The sequence below is a fragment of the Mastigoproctus giganteus genome, chromosome 12 (genome assembly GCF_048544385.1).
Source record: "Mastigoproctus giganteus isolate SK-2022 chromosome 12, ASM4854438v1, whole genome shotgun sequence".
Lineage (NCBI taxonomy): Eukaryota > Metazoa > Arthropoda > Arachnida > Uropygi > Thelyphonidae > Mastigoproctus > Mastigoproctus giganteus.
In genome coordinates, this window is record NC_143586.1 from 79,638,955 (window position 1) to 79,653,504 (window position 14,550).

Consider the following 14,550-nt stretch of genomic DNA (forward strand, 5'->3'; position numbering starts at 1 on the left):
CTTTCCTCAATTTGAATTTATGCCTTCTCAGGTAATTATTCTGAGCTAGAGGAAGAATCCCATCAGCATTGAGCATGCTCAAACCATTCAAGGCTTTATACACCTCTATCAGATCACCTCGCTGGTGCCTAGTCTCCAGACACTGTAATTTGCAAAACTTAAGCCTTTCTTCGTAAGAGCACCAGTTTGTTCCATTCACTAATCTTGTTGCCCTTCTCTGTACTCGTTCCAGCAGCTCTACATCCTTCTTGAAATGAGGCCTACAGACCTGTATACAGTACTCTAGGTGTGGCCTGACCATTGCCTTATACAAGGGAATAATCACCTCCTTATCACTGCTGGAAAAATTCCTGTATATCATTGACAATACTCCATGAGCTACTCTTGCAGCCCGTCTGCACTGCTCAGAGAACTTCATATCTGCCTTCACAACCACCCCCAAGTCCCTTTCATTCTCTACCACTGTCAGTGTAGTACCACAGAGTTGATACATTGCTCTGGGGTTGCTGTTTCCCATGTGTAGTACTTTACATTTGTCAATGTTAAACTTCATTTGCCACCTCTCAGCCCATCTGCTCAACCTTTCCAGATCCTGTTGCAGCAGCATAGTGTCAGTAGTGTTATTGACAACCCTGCCAACCTTTGTATCGTCTGCAAACTTGGACATTAAGCTTGATATACCATCATCAATATCATTTATAAATACAGAAAACAATAATGGACCCAACACTGAGCCCTGAGGGACTCCACTAATAACATTAGTCCACGATGAGCAGTGTCCATTGATTACCACTCTCTGTCTTCTCCCCCTCAACCACCCCTTTATCCATAGCAGCAATTTGCCTCCAATATCACACTGCTCCAATTTGTGTAGCAGTTCCATGTGCAACAGTATCAAAAGCCTTTCTAAGATCCAAGTATATAATATCAAAGCTATTCCCTGCATCCAGTTCTTTTGTGACTGCGTCATAGTATCCAATCAAATTGGTCAGGCAAGACTTCCCCTTAACAAAACCATGCTGTGTCCGAGCTATAACTGAAGTCTTGTCTAAATGATCCTGCAGTGCTTCTTTAACCAGTGCCTCCATTAATTTTCCTGGAATAGAAGTTAAGCTCACAGGTCTATAATTACTTGTGTCAGCCTTTGATCCTCCTTTGTGAATTGGGGTCACATTTGCACATTTCCAGTCTATGGGTACCTCCCCTGAGTCCAAGGAAGCTCTCATAATTATGGCTAAGGGTTTGCTTACTTCCTTTGCTGCCTCCTTTAATATAACTGGATAGATCCCATCCACCCCGGGTGCCTTTCTTGTGTTTATCTTCAACAGTTTCTCCTCCACTTTACTCCCAGTTATTTCAAGATTCTGTAGCTTACTGCTAGAGTTGAATACACCTCTGGCATTCCCCTCGCTGAATAACTCCTCATGTGTGAATGTCGATGCAAAATATTCATTTAGTTTGTTAGCTACCTGAGCAGGATCATCAACAGTTGACCCATCAATATCAAGTGGACCAATCTGATTCATCCCCTTCCTTCTAGAGTTTACATAAGTAAAGAACTCTTTGCTGTTTTTCTTTGCATCCCTTGCCAAGGATTTCTCGTAATCTGCCTTCGCCTGCCTAACCTCCTTTGTAACTTGGTTGCATATCAACTTGTATCTATCATAGGCTTCTGTGTCATGTGTTAATTTGTAAGTATCCCATGCATTTTTCTTCTCTGCCATATGCCTCATTAGTTCATCTGACATCCATTTTGGCCTAAACCTTGAACAATATTTCTTAGTTGGTATGTAAAGCCTAGTAGCTTCCAAGATAAGTTCTTTGAATGCTTCCCATTTTGAATTTGCTGTTGGTAACATCATCAGTTGGTCCCACTGTATAGAATTTAAATACTGTCTCAGTCCATCGTAGTCGCCTTTATGGAAGCAATAACCCTTCCCTTTACCCCTAATGGTAATTACCTCTTTGAGTAAATCCCACTTCAGCACACTGTGATCACTGCCACCTAGTGGTTCATTTATCTGCAGATTCTTAATGCATGAAGAATCACTGCTGATAATCAAATCAAGAGTATTACTCCCTCTAGTTGCCTCCCGAACATGCTGATGTAGAAAACAATCATCCAATAAATCCACCAAAGCCCTGCTAGTGTGTGAGTGACCAGTCCCCAAATTCCAGTCAATATCTGGGAAATTAAAATCTCCCATTATAAGACTCTCTGATTTACTGGCCCACTCTATTTCCCTGTACAGTTTCTTATTATACTCATCAGAGTCATTAGGCCTATAGCACACTCCTACTCTCAATTTTGATCTCCCAATGCTTATGTCGCACCAAACTGACTCAACACTGCACTGTCCAGCGATGTCGACTGGCTTCACTTCCTTGGTTTTTATGTGTTTCTTAACTAATAGCATAACCCCTCCCCCCCTTCCTATCCTGTCTATCCTTTCTGTAGATTTTGTACTCCCCAAATTCGAGTTCTGCATCCCTTATATCTGTGTGACACCACGTCTCTGATATCCCAACAATATCTGCCTTTGATGTTTTGAGCAATACCTCAAATTCATCAAATTTATTTACTAAACTCCTAGCATTGGTGTACACGCAAGTATACCTGCACCTGTTTCTATTCTTAGTTACCCTAACACAACCCATGTGTTTACTTGTACCGCAATGGCTCCCAGCAGTCTCTGAAATATCATGCATCTTGTTTTTCAGGCTTCTGCTCATTCTAATAGAAGCAGTGCAAGAATCTCTTTCACCTCTGCCAGTGGCTCCTGTCAATCTATTGGTCTTTGTCTCCCCCCAAGCTAGCAGTTTTCCGACCCACCTAACACTGCCTCGATAGCATCAGCAAATATTCTTGCACCCTTTCTATTTAAGTGTATCCCATCCCTGTAGAAGCAATCTCTCCTGTTAACAAGTACAGTCCAGGCTGAAAAAAATTCTACCCCTTGAGCCTTGCACAATCTTTCCAGGGCCGAATTGATCGACAAGGCTCTCATCATATACTCCCTCCTATCGTGTCTGGGCAGAATTGCACACTTTCAAATTCAACCCTAATTCTCGGCTTTTGTTCAACAGTGACCTGTACTTGTTAAGTAATTCTGCCGGTCTCCTACTCTTAATATCATTAGTGCCAACGTGTACAACTATATCACCTTTTGTGCCCTTAAGAGATGATATTCGCTCTACAACGTCATCAACCTTTGCCCCTGGCAGACATACCCTGGTCCTATTCCACCTATCCTTTTTACAAAGCATGTTCCCCGTTTCTCTGACAATAGAGTCACCAACAACTACTAGTTCCTTCGGGACCAGCGCATTCTGCCTTGGGGGTTGCCTCTGTGTCACGTGATGCCCAAGTGCAAGCTCTGGCATTGATGTGGGCAGCTGAGAGCTTGATGGGCCCCTCAATTTAGTTTCTTTGAGGGCATCCACCCTGTCCTTCAAGCTCTCATATAGGCCCACAAGAACGCTGAGTTGTTGCCTGATATCGATACACTCCTTGCATCGCGCACACACACAAAGACATTCCCCATGGGAATATCATGTCCCGTACCCGATTGCTCTGCAAACATCAAGCAAACAGTGCATTTTATAAGGCTGTGAGTCAGAGGACAACTGCCCCCCTCAGTTCTGCTCTGGGCCACAGCACTTCCATTAGCTTGAGCCTTTTGCTTTGCTGCTCTGGTCTGAGTCATGATTCTATTAATTTATTAATTAATTATAATTAATTATGTTAAATATAATTAATTATATTACGTTTGTAATCTAAGTCGTTATATGTATTTATTTAAAAGTACAATTTAACTGCTAACGAAGTTCAACTAACGCTATCTAGTACTGTATATAACTATCGTATCACAAAGGCGGGAAAGTTACGACCGGTAAATCTACGGACACTTAAGTATTAATTAACTTTCAAATCTCGCTGTCACAATTCAGAATAAACTAACGATCCTTACTAGGTCTATAAGCTACTTACAGAAATAATTCGATGTAAAAAATATTCAATCAAGCGGCTAAATATGGCTAAAGAACTTCTCGTTCAGCGGAGTTACAAACACGTGGATACCCTTACCGATACTTTTATGCAATTACAAGGCCGAGTAAAGAATAAATACACCAAATTAATCAGAAAATCACAAAATAATGTTATACTACTAAATTTAAATCAAAAGTTTTAGAAAAACAATAATTTCAAATCAATAAATAAGAAAAATCGACTTAGCGGCTTTGAACACGACCGACATCTACATGGATCTAATCATTAAACAGTATCTCTTAGTTGGCATAAAAACCTTAGTAGCTTCTATGATTACTTTTCTGAATACTTCCCATTTAGAATTTGCAGTTCTTAACAATTCACAGTTATTGGTCCTGCTGAAAGAGAATTTTAAAATGGTTTAAGACCGTTGTAGTTGCCTTTTCAGAATCCCTTCTCTTTTCACACTCGATAGTTAATCAAATAAATCCCGCATGAATACACTAATCACTTCCATCTAGCAGTTCCTTTACATGAAGATTCCTAATGCACAAAGAGCCACTACTGATAATCAGATCAGGAGTATTTCTCTCTGTTGTTGTTGTCTCTCTCTCTCTCTCTCTCTGTCACACACACATTTGTGCAGTAAACAGTCATCCAGTAAATTCAGAAATATTCTGCTGTTGTGTGAGTGATCAGTCTACAAGTTTCAGTTAATATCTGGATAGTTAAAAACTCCCAATTTAAGACATTGTGATTTTCGGCCTGCTTTATTTTTCTGTATAGTTGTTCATCATACTAATCACAGTCATTTTGCCTGTATGTATGTCTCTTCACGTTTTTATTTTTCCAGTGCTTATGTCAAACTGTCTCAGCATTACACTAGAAACATCAACTGAGTGTGCTGCTTTTGATTCAAAATGCTTGTTAATCAAAAGCATGATTTTTCATTCCATCCACCCCATCTTATCTGTCCTTTCTGTATAAATTGTATTAATCATATTCAAATTCTGGATCCCTTATATCTGAGTGGAACCATGTTGACGATAATCCTATAGTGTCTGTGTTTTATGACTTAACCAATACTTAAAATTCTTCAAATTTATTTACTGTACCCTTAGCAAGCATATTGCACAGATAAAGTATATAATATCGGTGTAGATACACCATGGTTTACCCTTAAATTAAACTACGTACATAGTGAAAAGGTATCGTTTTTAATTGTATCTCATATTATGGCTACCTTCATGACGAGATACCAGGTATTGCACTACTTCGAATAAGTAATGCTTCTCTAGTAGAGAGGACTACTGTTATTTATTCTCAGTGGATACCACCACCCAGACAGCACCATTTCAAAGCTGTTGGCCTATCATCTATGGTGTATCTACACCAATATTATATAGTTATTTAAACTCATATGCTATTATTCCCTGTGCATTTTGTCTTTAAAATACATTATCATTTGTTCACCATTTGGCATCTCTCATATTGTGGAACCACTTCGCAACTGTGATGGCATGTTTGCATTATCAGGGTACACACCCATCCACCGATAATAGGCCAACAGCTTTGAAACGGTGTCGTCTGGGTGGTGGTATCACTGAGAATAAATAACAGTAATCTTCTCTACTAGAGAAGTGTTATTTATTCGAAGTAGTGCAATACCCGGTATCTCATTGTGAAGGTAGCCACAATATGAGATACAATTAAAAACGATGCCTTTTCACTAATTACGTAGTTTATTTTATGGGTAAACTATGGTGTACCTATACCGATGTTATATAGTTATTTAAACCCATACATATAGTTATGCTATTATGCCCTGTGCATTTCATCTTTAAAATACAGATCAAGTATATATACACAGTGTGCCAATTAAATAACGAGACTGACGGTACTACAAAAAAAAAAAAAAAAAAAAAATGGAATAACACTAATGGCAAAGTAAAGTTATATATTTTCAAAGTAATCACCTCCGATGTGTGCACACTGTTTACATCTTTTATACAAGTTTTGAAAACACTTGAGGAGGTCCACAAGTGTTTTCAAGTGTTTTATACAAGTTTTGAAAACACTTGTGGACCTCCTCTTCTGGTACTGCTTTCAGCTGGTCGGTCACTGCAGCCTGCCTGGATGTTCTCTATTATCCTGTACTGCATTCCTTTCATGGCTGTTTTCATTTTGGGGAACAAAACGTAATCTGCGGGAGCCAAATCCGGAGAATTGGGGGGTGTTCGATGACTGGAATTGATTTCTTTGCCAAAAACTGCTTGATGTTGATGGCAGAATGTGCAGGTGTATTGTCATGCAGCAACAACCAATTTTTGGAGGTCTACATTTCACGTCTCACCTGACGAATTTGATCCCACAACCTCTTCAACACCTCCTCACAGAACTTTTTCATGACTGTTGTCCCTTGAGACAAATTCTTGACAGATAATACCTTTGATATCAAAGAAGACGATCAACATAGTTTTCACTTGCAATTTTTCTAACCGCGCTTTTCTGATGGGGAGAGGATGGCGAACACCATTCTGAACTCTGATGTTTTGTCTCAGGATCATATTGAAATACACACCTCTCATCACCAGTAACCATTCTACTCAAAAATTTTGGGTCATTGTCAACACACACCATCAAATTGATGCAACACTTGACTCTTTTCTCATTGCTCGAAACTCAACAAATGTGGTACAAAACGGGAACAAATTTTTCTCTTACTCAGATCTTCTTTTAAAATTTCTCGTACAGATTCCTTATTGCTATCAATCATTTCAGCAAGCAATCTTGTTGAAATTGACCTGTCTTCAGTCACAATTTTTCTACCCTTTGTGATAATTTCCGGTGTTCAAACAGAGATCGGTCGGCAAGGTCGGGGATTATCCTCTAATGACTCATTTCCTTTACGAAAATGAGAAAACCATTCAAACACTCTTGGTCGAGACAAACATTCATCAGCATAAACTTTTTTTAAATCGTCAAAAGTTTCCATAGCACTTTTTCTCAATTTACAATAAAATTTGATAACTGCTCTCTGCTCCATTTTCAATTTTCTGATGGCATGCACAAAACTACTATTACTCTTTCCGTCATAAATCACAAACTATTAACCAGACAAGTTTCGACTTGCACTCGTTGGAAAGGGCACACTCTAGTGGATCTAATCATGTACTATTTTGGCCCCTTATGTTAATACTAAATGCAGAATGCACGCAGTCTCGTTATTTAATTGGCGCACTGTGTATAGGTATGCTTGGTTTTACACAAAGTATCTTTAACACAATCCATATATTTGCTTGCTGTATGAAGATTCCCAGCAAGCCTTGTAATCCTAAACACCTTGCTCTCCAGGCTTGTTGTGTCCCAATAAAAGATTTAATTTTTCCTCTTCAATGGGGACACCTCTGTCTGTATAGTGGATACTTTCTTATGACCTAGTTCTGTTCATTTTAGAGAGGTTTCATTGTATAGCTTTTGAGATTTTTCTTTGAATCACCCTCATATTTTATGAAAATTAAAGAACTTTATACATGAGATTATATTTAGCATTATGTGTTATTTATACAGGAAGAACCATCACGAGAAGAATCTAGTGAAGAAAAAGAAATAGAACAAGAGGACACTCCTGAAACAGCTAAAATATTTTCATTTCTGCAAATTCTTACAGCCATATTTGGCTCTTTTGCTCATGGTGGAAATGATGTTAGGTATGACCTCAGAAATTATTTAAAAATGTGCCTTACCTTAGATTTTTTTAAGATGTAACAGATAAATAAGGAGCATGGGTATGTACATTGCAAGAAAGAGCTCATATACAGCCATAAAAAATGTACAGTTCATTTTTAACCATTGTGGTTATATATTTGCTGCAGTGAAACATTTTCCATGAAATTGTATACTCTCTTCTGCTCAGGTCAGAGCATAAACAGAAACTTATTTATTTAATTTAGAAGTATTTTTCTTCTCCATTTTTGAATTTTTATCCTGAGCAGACGCATTTAACTATAGTAGTGGTAGTTATTTAATGATATTGTTCTAATAGCAAAAACTGTAGTTATTTATGAGATGACTGCTTTAACCCATTTCAAATTAATTAATTGTATTTATTAAAAAAAAAAAAACCTTTAGTTATTGCATAGGCTGTTTTTTGCAACTTTTTTTTCTTCTGTAAAGTCATAACTTTGTTGTCACTCTGAAATAGTGATCATTTTCTGGTAATTTGTAGGTTGTCAATCAATTTACCCCCCTCAAAATGAAGTAAGAATGTTTCAGAAATATGAATTCTACTCAAAATATGAATGACTAGCTCATCTAGATGACAGGTGGTTCGGAATCTGCTGACTAATGACAGAAAATAAAATTTTTACAACCTGCAGGTTTCCAGTAGTGTAATGTAACTAATTATCCTTCCCTGAACATGGGAAGGATAATTATTAGACATCTGCAAGAAGAGTGGGACTGCATTCTCAATACCTGTTGCTTCATCTGCCTCTGATGCATCATGATGGGAGGGGGGGGGGCTGTTGGGAAAAAGTATTTTTTCATCTTTAGTGACAAATTGTATCTATTTGGGTACCGTTTGGAACAAGTATTTTGTCACCTTTAGTGACAAATTGTTTCTGTTTGAGATCTGGTGACAGCTAATATGCACCTCTGAAGACACTGGGGACAAAAACAATTCAGAGAACATAAACAGTTCTCATATCCTGACAAGACAATGTCTATGTGATATGGACATGCTTCTTTGGCCTTCATATTCACCAGATCTATCACCTACTGAATATATTTGGAATATGATGGGACATTAACTGACTTTCACCTCTCAGCCCCCTACCACTATTGCCCAATTCACAGCACAAGTGCAAGCAGTATGGCTTGGGGTTCACCAAGAAGATATATATATGCCACCTTTTGACTCTTATGACATTTGGCTGCTTGTATCACTATTCTTGGAGGCCATACTTCATATTGATGTGCTGCATTTTCATATGTAAATACTGTTCAATTAATATATACATTTAATCATTTCTTGCCTACGTTGATTTCTGACACTCCACAATGTTTTGGACTTAAAGCATGCACCCCTTTGTGGTGGGACAGTTCAATGTATTAGGAAGTTTTTTTTTTTGTTTATTTTATAAGACAAAAAACAAAAAAAAATTCTTGTTGGAGAAGTGGTTGTTGAGCATATGCCTGGACCTGTCCTTGGAAGAGCACTAAAGATGAAGTTGACTACGTTAACTATCAGAAATAAAACAAATCTTTAATTTTTGTTCTGTATGGGTAATATACTTTTTTGTTTTTTAAGTTGTATTGTTTTTTGGCATGGTTCCATGTCTCTCATTATTTTGTCAAAGTTTAATTGGTTTTTTATAATTAAAGTTGAGTATAACAAAGATCAACTAGCATATTTAATTCCTTAAAAAAAGTATATCAATGCATTTTTGAAACTTAAGAAGTCCCTTATTCATGAAGCATTACAGCAAAGCACACAGAAATGTCACAATTATATCAAAGATATCTATTAAACTTCTTGCGCAGTTTTTAGTTCATGTTAAAGTGTGGAATAAGATCTTACAACCCATGGAACTTGGGTTTCCTAAAAATATATTAAAAAATCACCAAGGTGTGTGTCTATGTATTTTATGTTATTTTAAAGTTTTAAGAAATTTATTGAAAATACAACAACTGTTTTTGTTTGTTGATTTCTGTTATTTTTCAGTAATGCTATTGGCCCATTAATTGCTCTCTGGTTGATCTTTTGGGAGGGCCGAGTGGAACAGACTTCCGAAACTCCCATATATTTACTATTGTATGGTGGTGTTGGCATTAGTGTGGGTTTGTGGGTATGGGGCCAGAAGGTTATTAGAACTGTAGGAGAAGACTTGACAAGAATTACTCCATCTAGGTATGTATGAAAAGTTCTCATAAAGTGTAAACATTTTCAGAGTTAAATACTTTGATAATTTAACTTTGAGAATAGTGTAGTAAGTGTTATTATATGCATAATTCAAAAGCATTAGCAGTAGAGGAGACAAGGTAATCTCAGTGTGCTTTTAAAAATAATTTTTTAAATTTGAACACAGCGTATTTTTTTTTTTTGGAAAACACAAAAATCCATGTTTCTACAAATAACTTGGCCATCCAGAATGATTGTCTTTCTATACAGTTAGGGTTAATGAAAGCCCCATTTTGAGGGTCAACATATTTATTTTTCAGAATACAAAAATCATTTAAAACCATATAGCTAATAGTAAACAAAAAATGCTATATTGAATGCATGAAAATAAGACCATAAAGCTGTCTAATAAGCAAATTTTAAAGTTTCAGAAAAACAAATACCTTCCTTAATCCTCTATCAGGCACATTGTAGAGTTTGGTTGTTCTAATAACCAAAAATAAAAAAAGTGTTAAAAATTAAATTATCTGTTAAAATTATGTGGGTCTGAATTTTAATTTTCTTCTATATAGTCTTCATTTTCCATCTGCATCAGTGATTAATTTTAATTGGAGAAGCACAGGTGTAAAAAAATCCTTTAGATCTTTTTGTAAAGATCTAAAGGATTTTTCCAAAGGATATGTCTGTGAAGGGAAAAAATATGCTGAGTTACAAAAAATGTATTCAATTTATACTAGACTGCATTGAGATTGAAGAAATTATTTTAAGTACTTACGAAAGTCCATCAAAGCTTACTGAAATTATCTTGTCTGCAGTGGCTTTTGAAGAGTATTATAATAACTTCTTTCAATCTCAATGTGGCATAGTGTAAATTGTGTATTTTTTGATGGTTTAAGATTATTTAAAAAAATGCACTGCATACTTGCACCTGTATAATTTTCCCGAACTTTGGTTTCAGTTTCAATTGCTTTGCAACCTCAAGATTTGGATGCAAGATGGTAAATTTTTTCTTTTTTTTTATACAAGACTTGTTACTAAAGACAGTATTTGTTTTTTAATTATACAGTAGCATCAAAATAAAGAATCAGATGTTTAAGTGCATCATCTAAAACCATTTCTTGTCTTTGTTCCAAAAATACTAATAGGTAATCAGTGCACTACAGTCCATCTGTGGGCATAAATTTTTTAAAATGCTCACTGGAGGGTTAAAAAGGAATGTTTCATCCACCTGAGGAGGGATTCCCACTATCATAATGTGATTACTAAAACTTAATGTGAAATAAGTGTAAAGTGTATTTTGTGTCAAACGGCACCAGGAGTTTCTCCCATCTCTGCATTGCTTTCATTGTAGGTGTACCAGTTTGCTGGGAAGGCCAGAGATTTAAAACTACATGGATTTTGAAAGTGTAGCGATATGTATCGTTGTTGTTCTGGCCATTTAGCCACTGGACCCCTGCTGAGGCCAAACATTGCCTGCACTTAACCCTGTGGAGGCAGACCAGGTACTCAGTAGTTTGATATTTATACTCTAGTAGGTCCTGCCACCTAATTTCCTGAGATTTTAGTGGCTAGGACCTAAAAAAAAAAAAAAAAAAAAAATTTTTTTAGAAGGAACACGCAATTAACGGGGTGAGATGCTAAAAGATTAGAGACCAAGAAGGGGTGATGAGCAGTTTTGAACATTTAGATTTTGTTGTGTGGGGCATTTGCTGCAAGGTTCAGTCAGAGTGGGGGGAGGCTGAAGGCTGGGGGGAAAAGTCAGAAATACAGGGCCAACAGGGAAGGTGGCCCAGGAGGGCCATGCCCCACAAATGAAGAGAAGAAGAGGGGTGGCAGGGAGCCGAACGGGGTTTCTCCAAACTCTTAAGGTAACCTCGATAATACTGGAAAAAATTTTTGCACCACCCTCATTCAAATGAATACTGTATCTACAAAATATGATTTCTTCTACTTACAAGTGTGGGCCATGCTGATAAATAATTTAGATCCTTGCAGATCCTCTCAAGCACCTGTTTCTTTAGTGATTCAAATTATTCTCGTAATGCACCAAGTTCTGATTTGAGATCGGTACACCCTTTACGTCGGGTGCAAAGAAAAGAATCGTCAGTTGAGCTAGGTTTGCCTACTAGACCAACCTTAGAATACATGCCACTGGCTATAATCAACGAAATTGTGACACACACCAGAAATGGCCATAGGCATTTCCATCTGAGTCACAATGCTCTTGGACTTTGTATTGTAAGTGGATCTTGAAACAACCATTATTTAGGTAAAACCTGAAATTAAGAGATTACAAAATTTAAATTTACAGTATATTACAGAATTTAAATTAACAAAGTATTAGAGAAATTAAATTGTACACCAAAACTTTATCCACTAGCGAAATTAAAATTAAGCTACCTAAGTTACCAGAAGGAATTCAAGTTAGCAGATATACTTTAGAAACATTAAGGATTAAAATGACAAAATATTATGGAAATTAATTTTAAAAAATCACTGAAATAAAATCTACAAAATAATGGAAATAAAATTTAAACAAATTTTAACCTGATTCAGTTATCACACTCATCAGTTATTACATTTGATCCATAATGAACGTGTGACACTGGTTATTTCAGTTTTTTACGAGTTAGCATTAGCAGAGGCATGTGATGCAAGAAAGCAAGCTTAATACAGCATCAGCCAAAAAAAAAAAGAAAAAAAAAAAACTCCATTCTCTCCAAACGGTTGTCCACTTCTTCCTTGAATTTATTTAAGCTAGCAACTTCCACAATGATAGATGGAAGTTTGTTCCAGCAATCAATTATCCGTTGGCTAAAGGCAATTTTCTGCACATCTATTTGTCAACTGTCTTTCCTCAATTTGAATTTGTGTCCCATCAGGTTTGTAATCTGAGAAAGAGGAAGAATCCCATCAACATTAAGGTTACTCAATCCATTCAAGGCCTTCAACACCTCAATCAGATCACCTTGCAGGTGCCTAGTCTCTAGACACTGCAATTTGCAGGATTTAAGCCTTTCTTTGTAAGAGCACCCCTTTGTTCCCTTCTCTGTACTCATTCTAGCAACTCTACATCCTTCCTAAAATGAGGCCTCCAGAGCAGTATGCAGTATTCAAGGTGTGGCCTGACCATTTCCTTCTACAAGGGGATAATCACTTCCTCATCCTTGCTAGCAAAATTTCTGTATATCATTGACAAGACCCTATGACCTGCTCTGGCAGCCTTCTGCACTGCACAGAAAACTTGATATCTGATTGCACAATTACCCCCAGGTCTTTTTCATTTTATACCACACAGTTGGTACGTTACTCTGGGATTACTTTTACCCTAATGCAGTATTTTGCTTTTGTCAATATTAAACTTCAGTTGCCACTACTCAGCTCTTGTTCCCAACTTTTCTAGATCCTGTTGCAGTAGCATACTGTCATTAACAACCCTACCAACCTTTGTATTATCTGCAAACTTCGACATTAAGCCTGATATACCTTCATCAATATACAAAACAACAGTGGGCAAAACACCAAACCCTGTGGGACTCCACTAATAACATTAGTTCACGAAGAGCAGTGTCCATTGATACCATTCTCTGTCTTCTCCTGCTCAGCCACCATTTTATCCATTGTAGCAACTTGCCCTTAATGCCATACTACTCCAATTCATACAGTAGTCTTCTACGTGCAACTGTATCAAAAACTTTCCTGAACTCCAAGTATATGATATAAAAATTATTTTTTGCATCAAGTTCCTTTGTGACCAACATCATACTATCCAATCAAATTGGTCAGACAAGACTTACCCTTAACAAACCCATGCTATGTTTGAATTATTACTGCAGCCTTGTCTAGATCATCTTGCAATGTTTCTTTAAGCAGTTATTCTGTTATTTTTTCTGGAACAGAAGTTAAACTAACAGGTCTGTAATTACTTGTCACCCTTTGATCTCCCTTTGTGAATTGGAGATACATTGGACTTCTTCAGTCAATGGGGACCTCCCTTAAGTTTAACTACGCTCTCATAATTATGGCTTACTTCCTTTGCAACTCCTTTAATATAACCAGGGATAGATCCCGTTCGCTCCAAGTGCCTTTCTTATATTTAACTTCAACAATTTCTCCTCTACTTTGCTCTCAGTTATTACAAAATCATTAGGCTCCCTGCTGGAGTTTAATAAGCTTCTGTTCTTCACTTCCCTACAGAATTCCTCATGTATGAATGTAAATGCAAAATACTCATTCAGTTTGTCAGCTATTTGAGCAGGATCATTAACAGTCAAACCATCGATATCAAGTGAACCAATCTGATTCATCCCCTTCCTTCTAGACGTTACATAAGTAAAGAAGTCTTTGCTATTTTTCTTTGCATCCTTTGCCAAAGATTTATTTTAGTCTGCTTTCCCTTGCCTACCTCCTTTGTGGCTTGATTACAGACTAGCTTATATCTATCATAGGCTTCTGTGTCACCTGATAATTTATATGCATCCCATGCATTTTTCTTCTCAGTCACAAGTTTCATTAGTTCATCTGATGTCCATCTGGGCCTAAACCTTGAACAGTATTTCTTAGTTGGTATGAAAAGCCCTGATTAATTCCTTGAATACTTCCCATTCAAGAATCTGCTGTTGGTAACATCATCAATTGGTCCCACTGTATAGAATTT

At 37.0% G+C, this 14,550-nt stretch overlaps 1 protein-coding gene across 1 annotated transcript in view; it reads left to right on the forward strand.

Annotated features, from left to right (window-relative positions):
- LOC150077218 (sodium-dependent phosphate transporter 1-B-like) overlaps positions 1–14,550 on the forward strand; it is a 137,632-nt gene that overhangs the window by 119,797 nt on the left and 3,285 nt on the right. The window contains exons 13-14 of the mRNA XM_090386695.1: positions 7,562–7,701; positions 9,717–9,902. Coding sequence (XP_090242821.1) covers positions 7,562–7,701; positions 9,717–9,902 — 326 coding nt within the window. The remainder of the gene's footprint in view (positions 1–7,561; positions 7,702–9,716; positions 9,903–14,550) is intronic.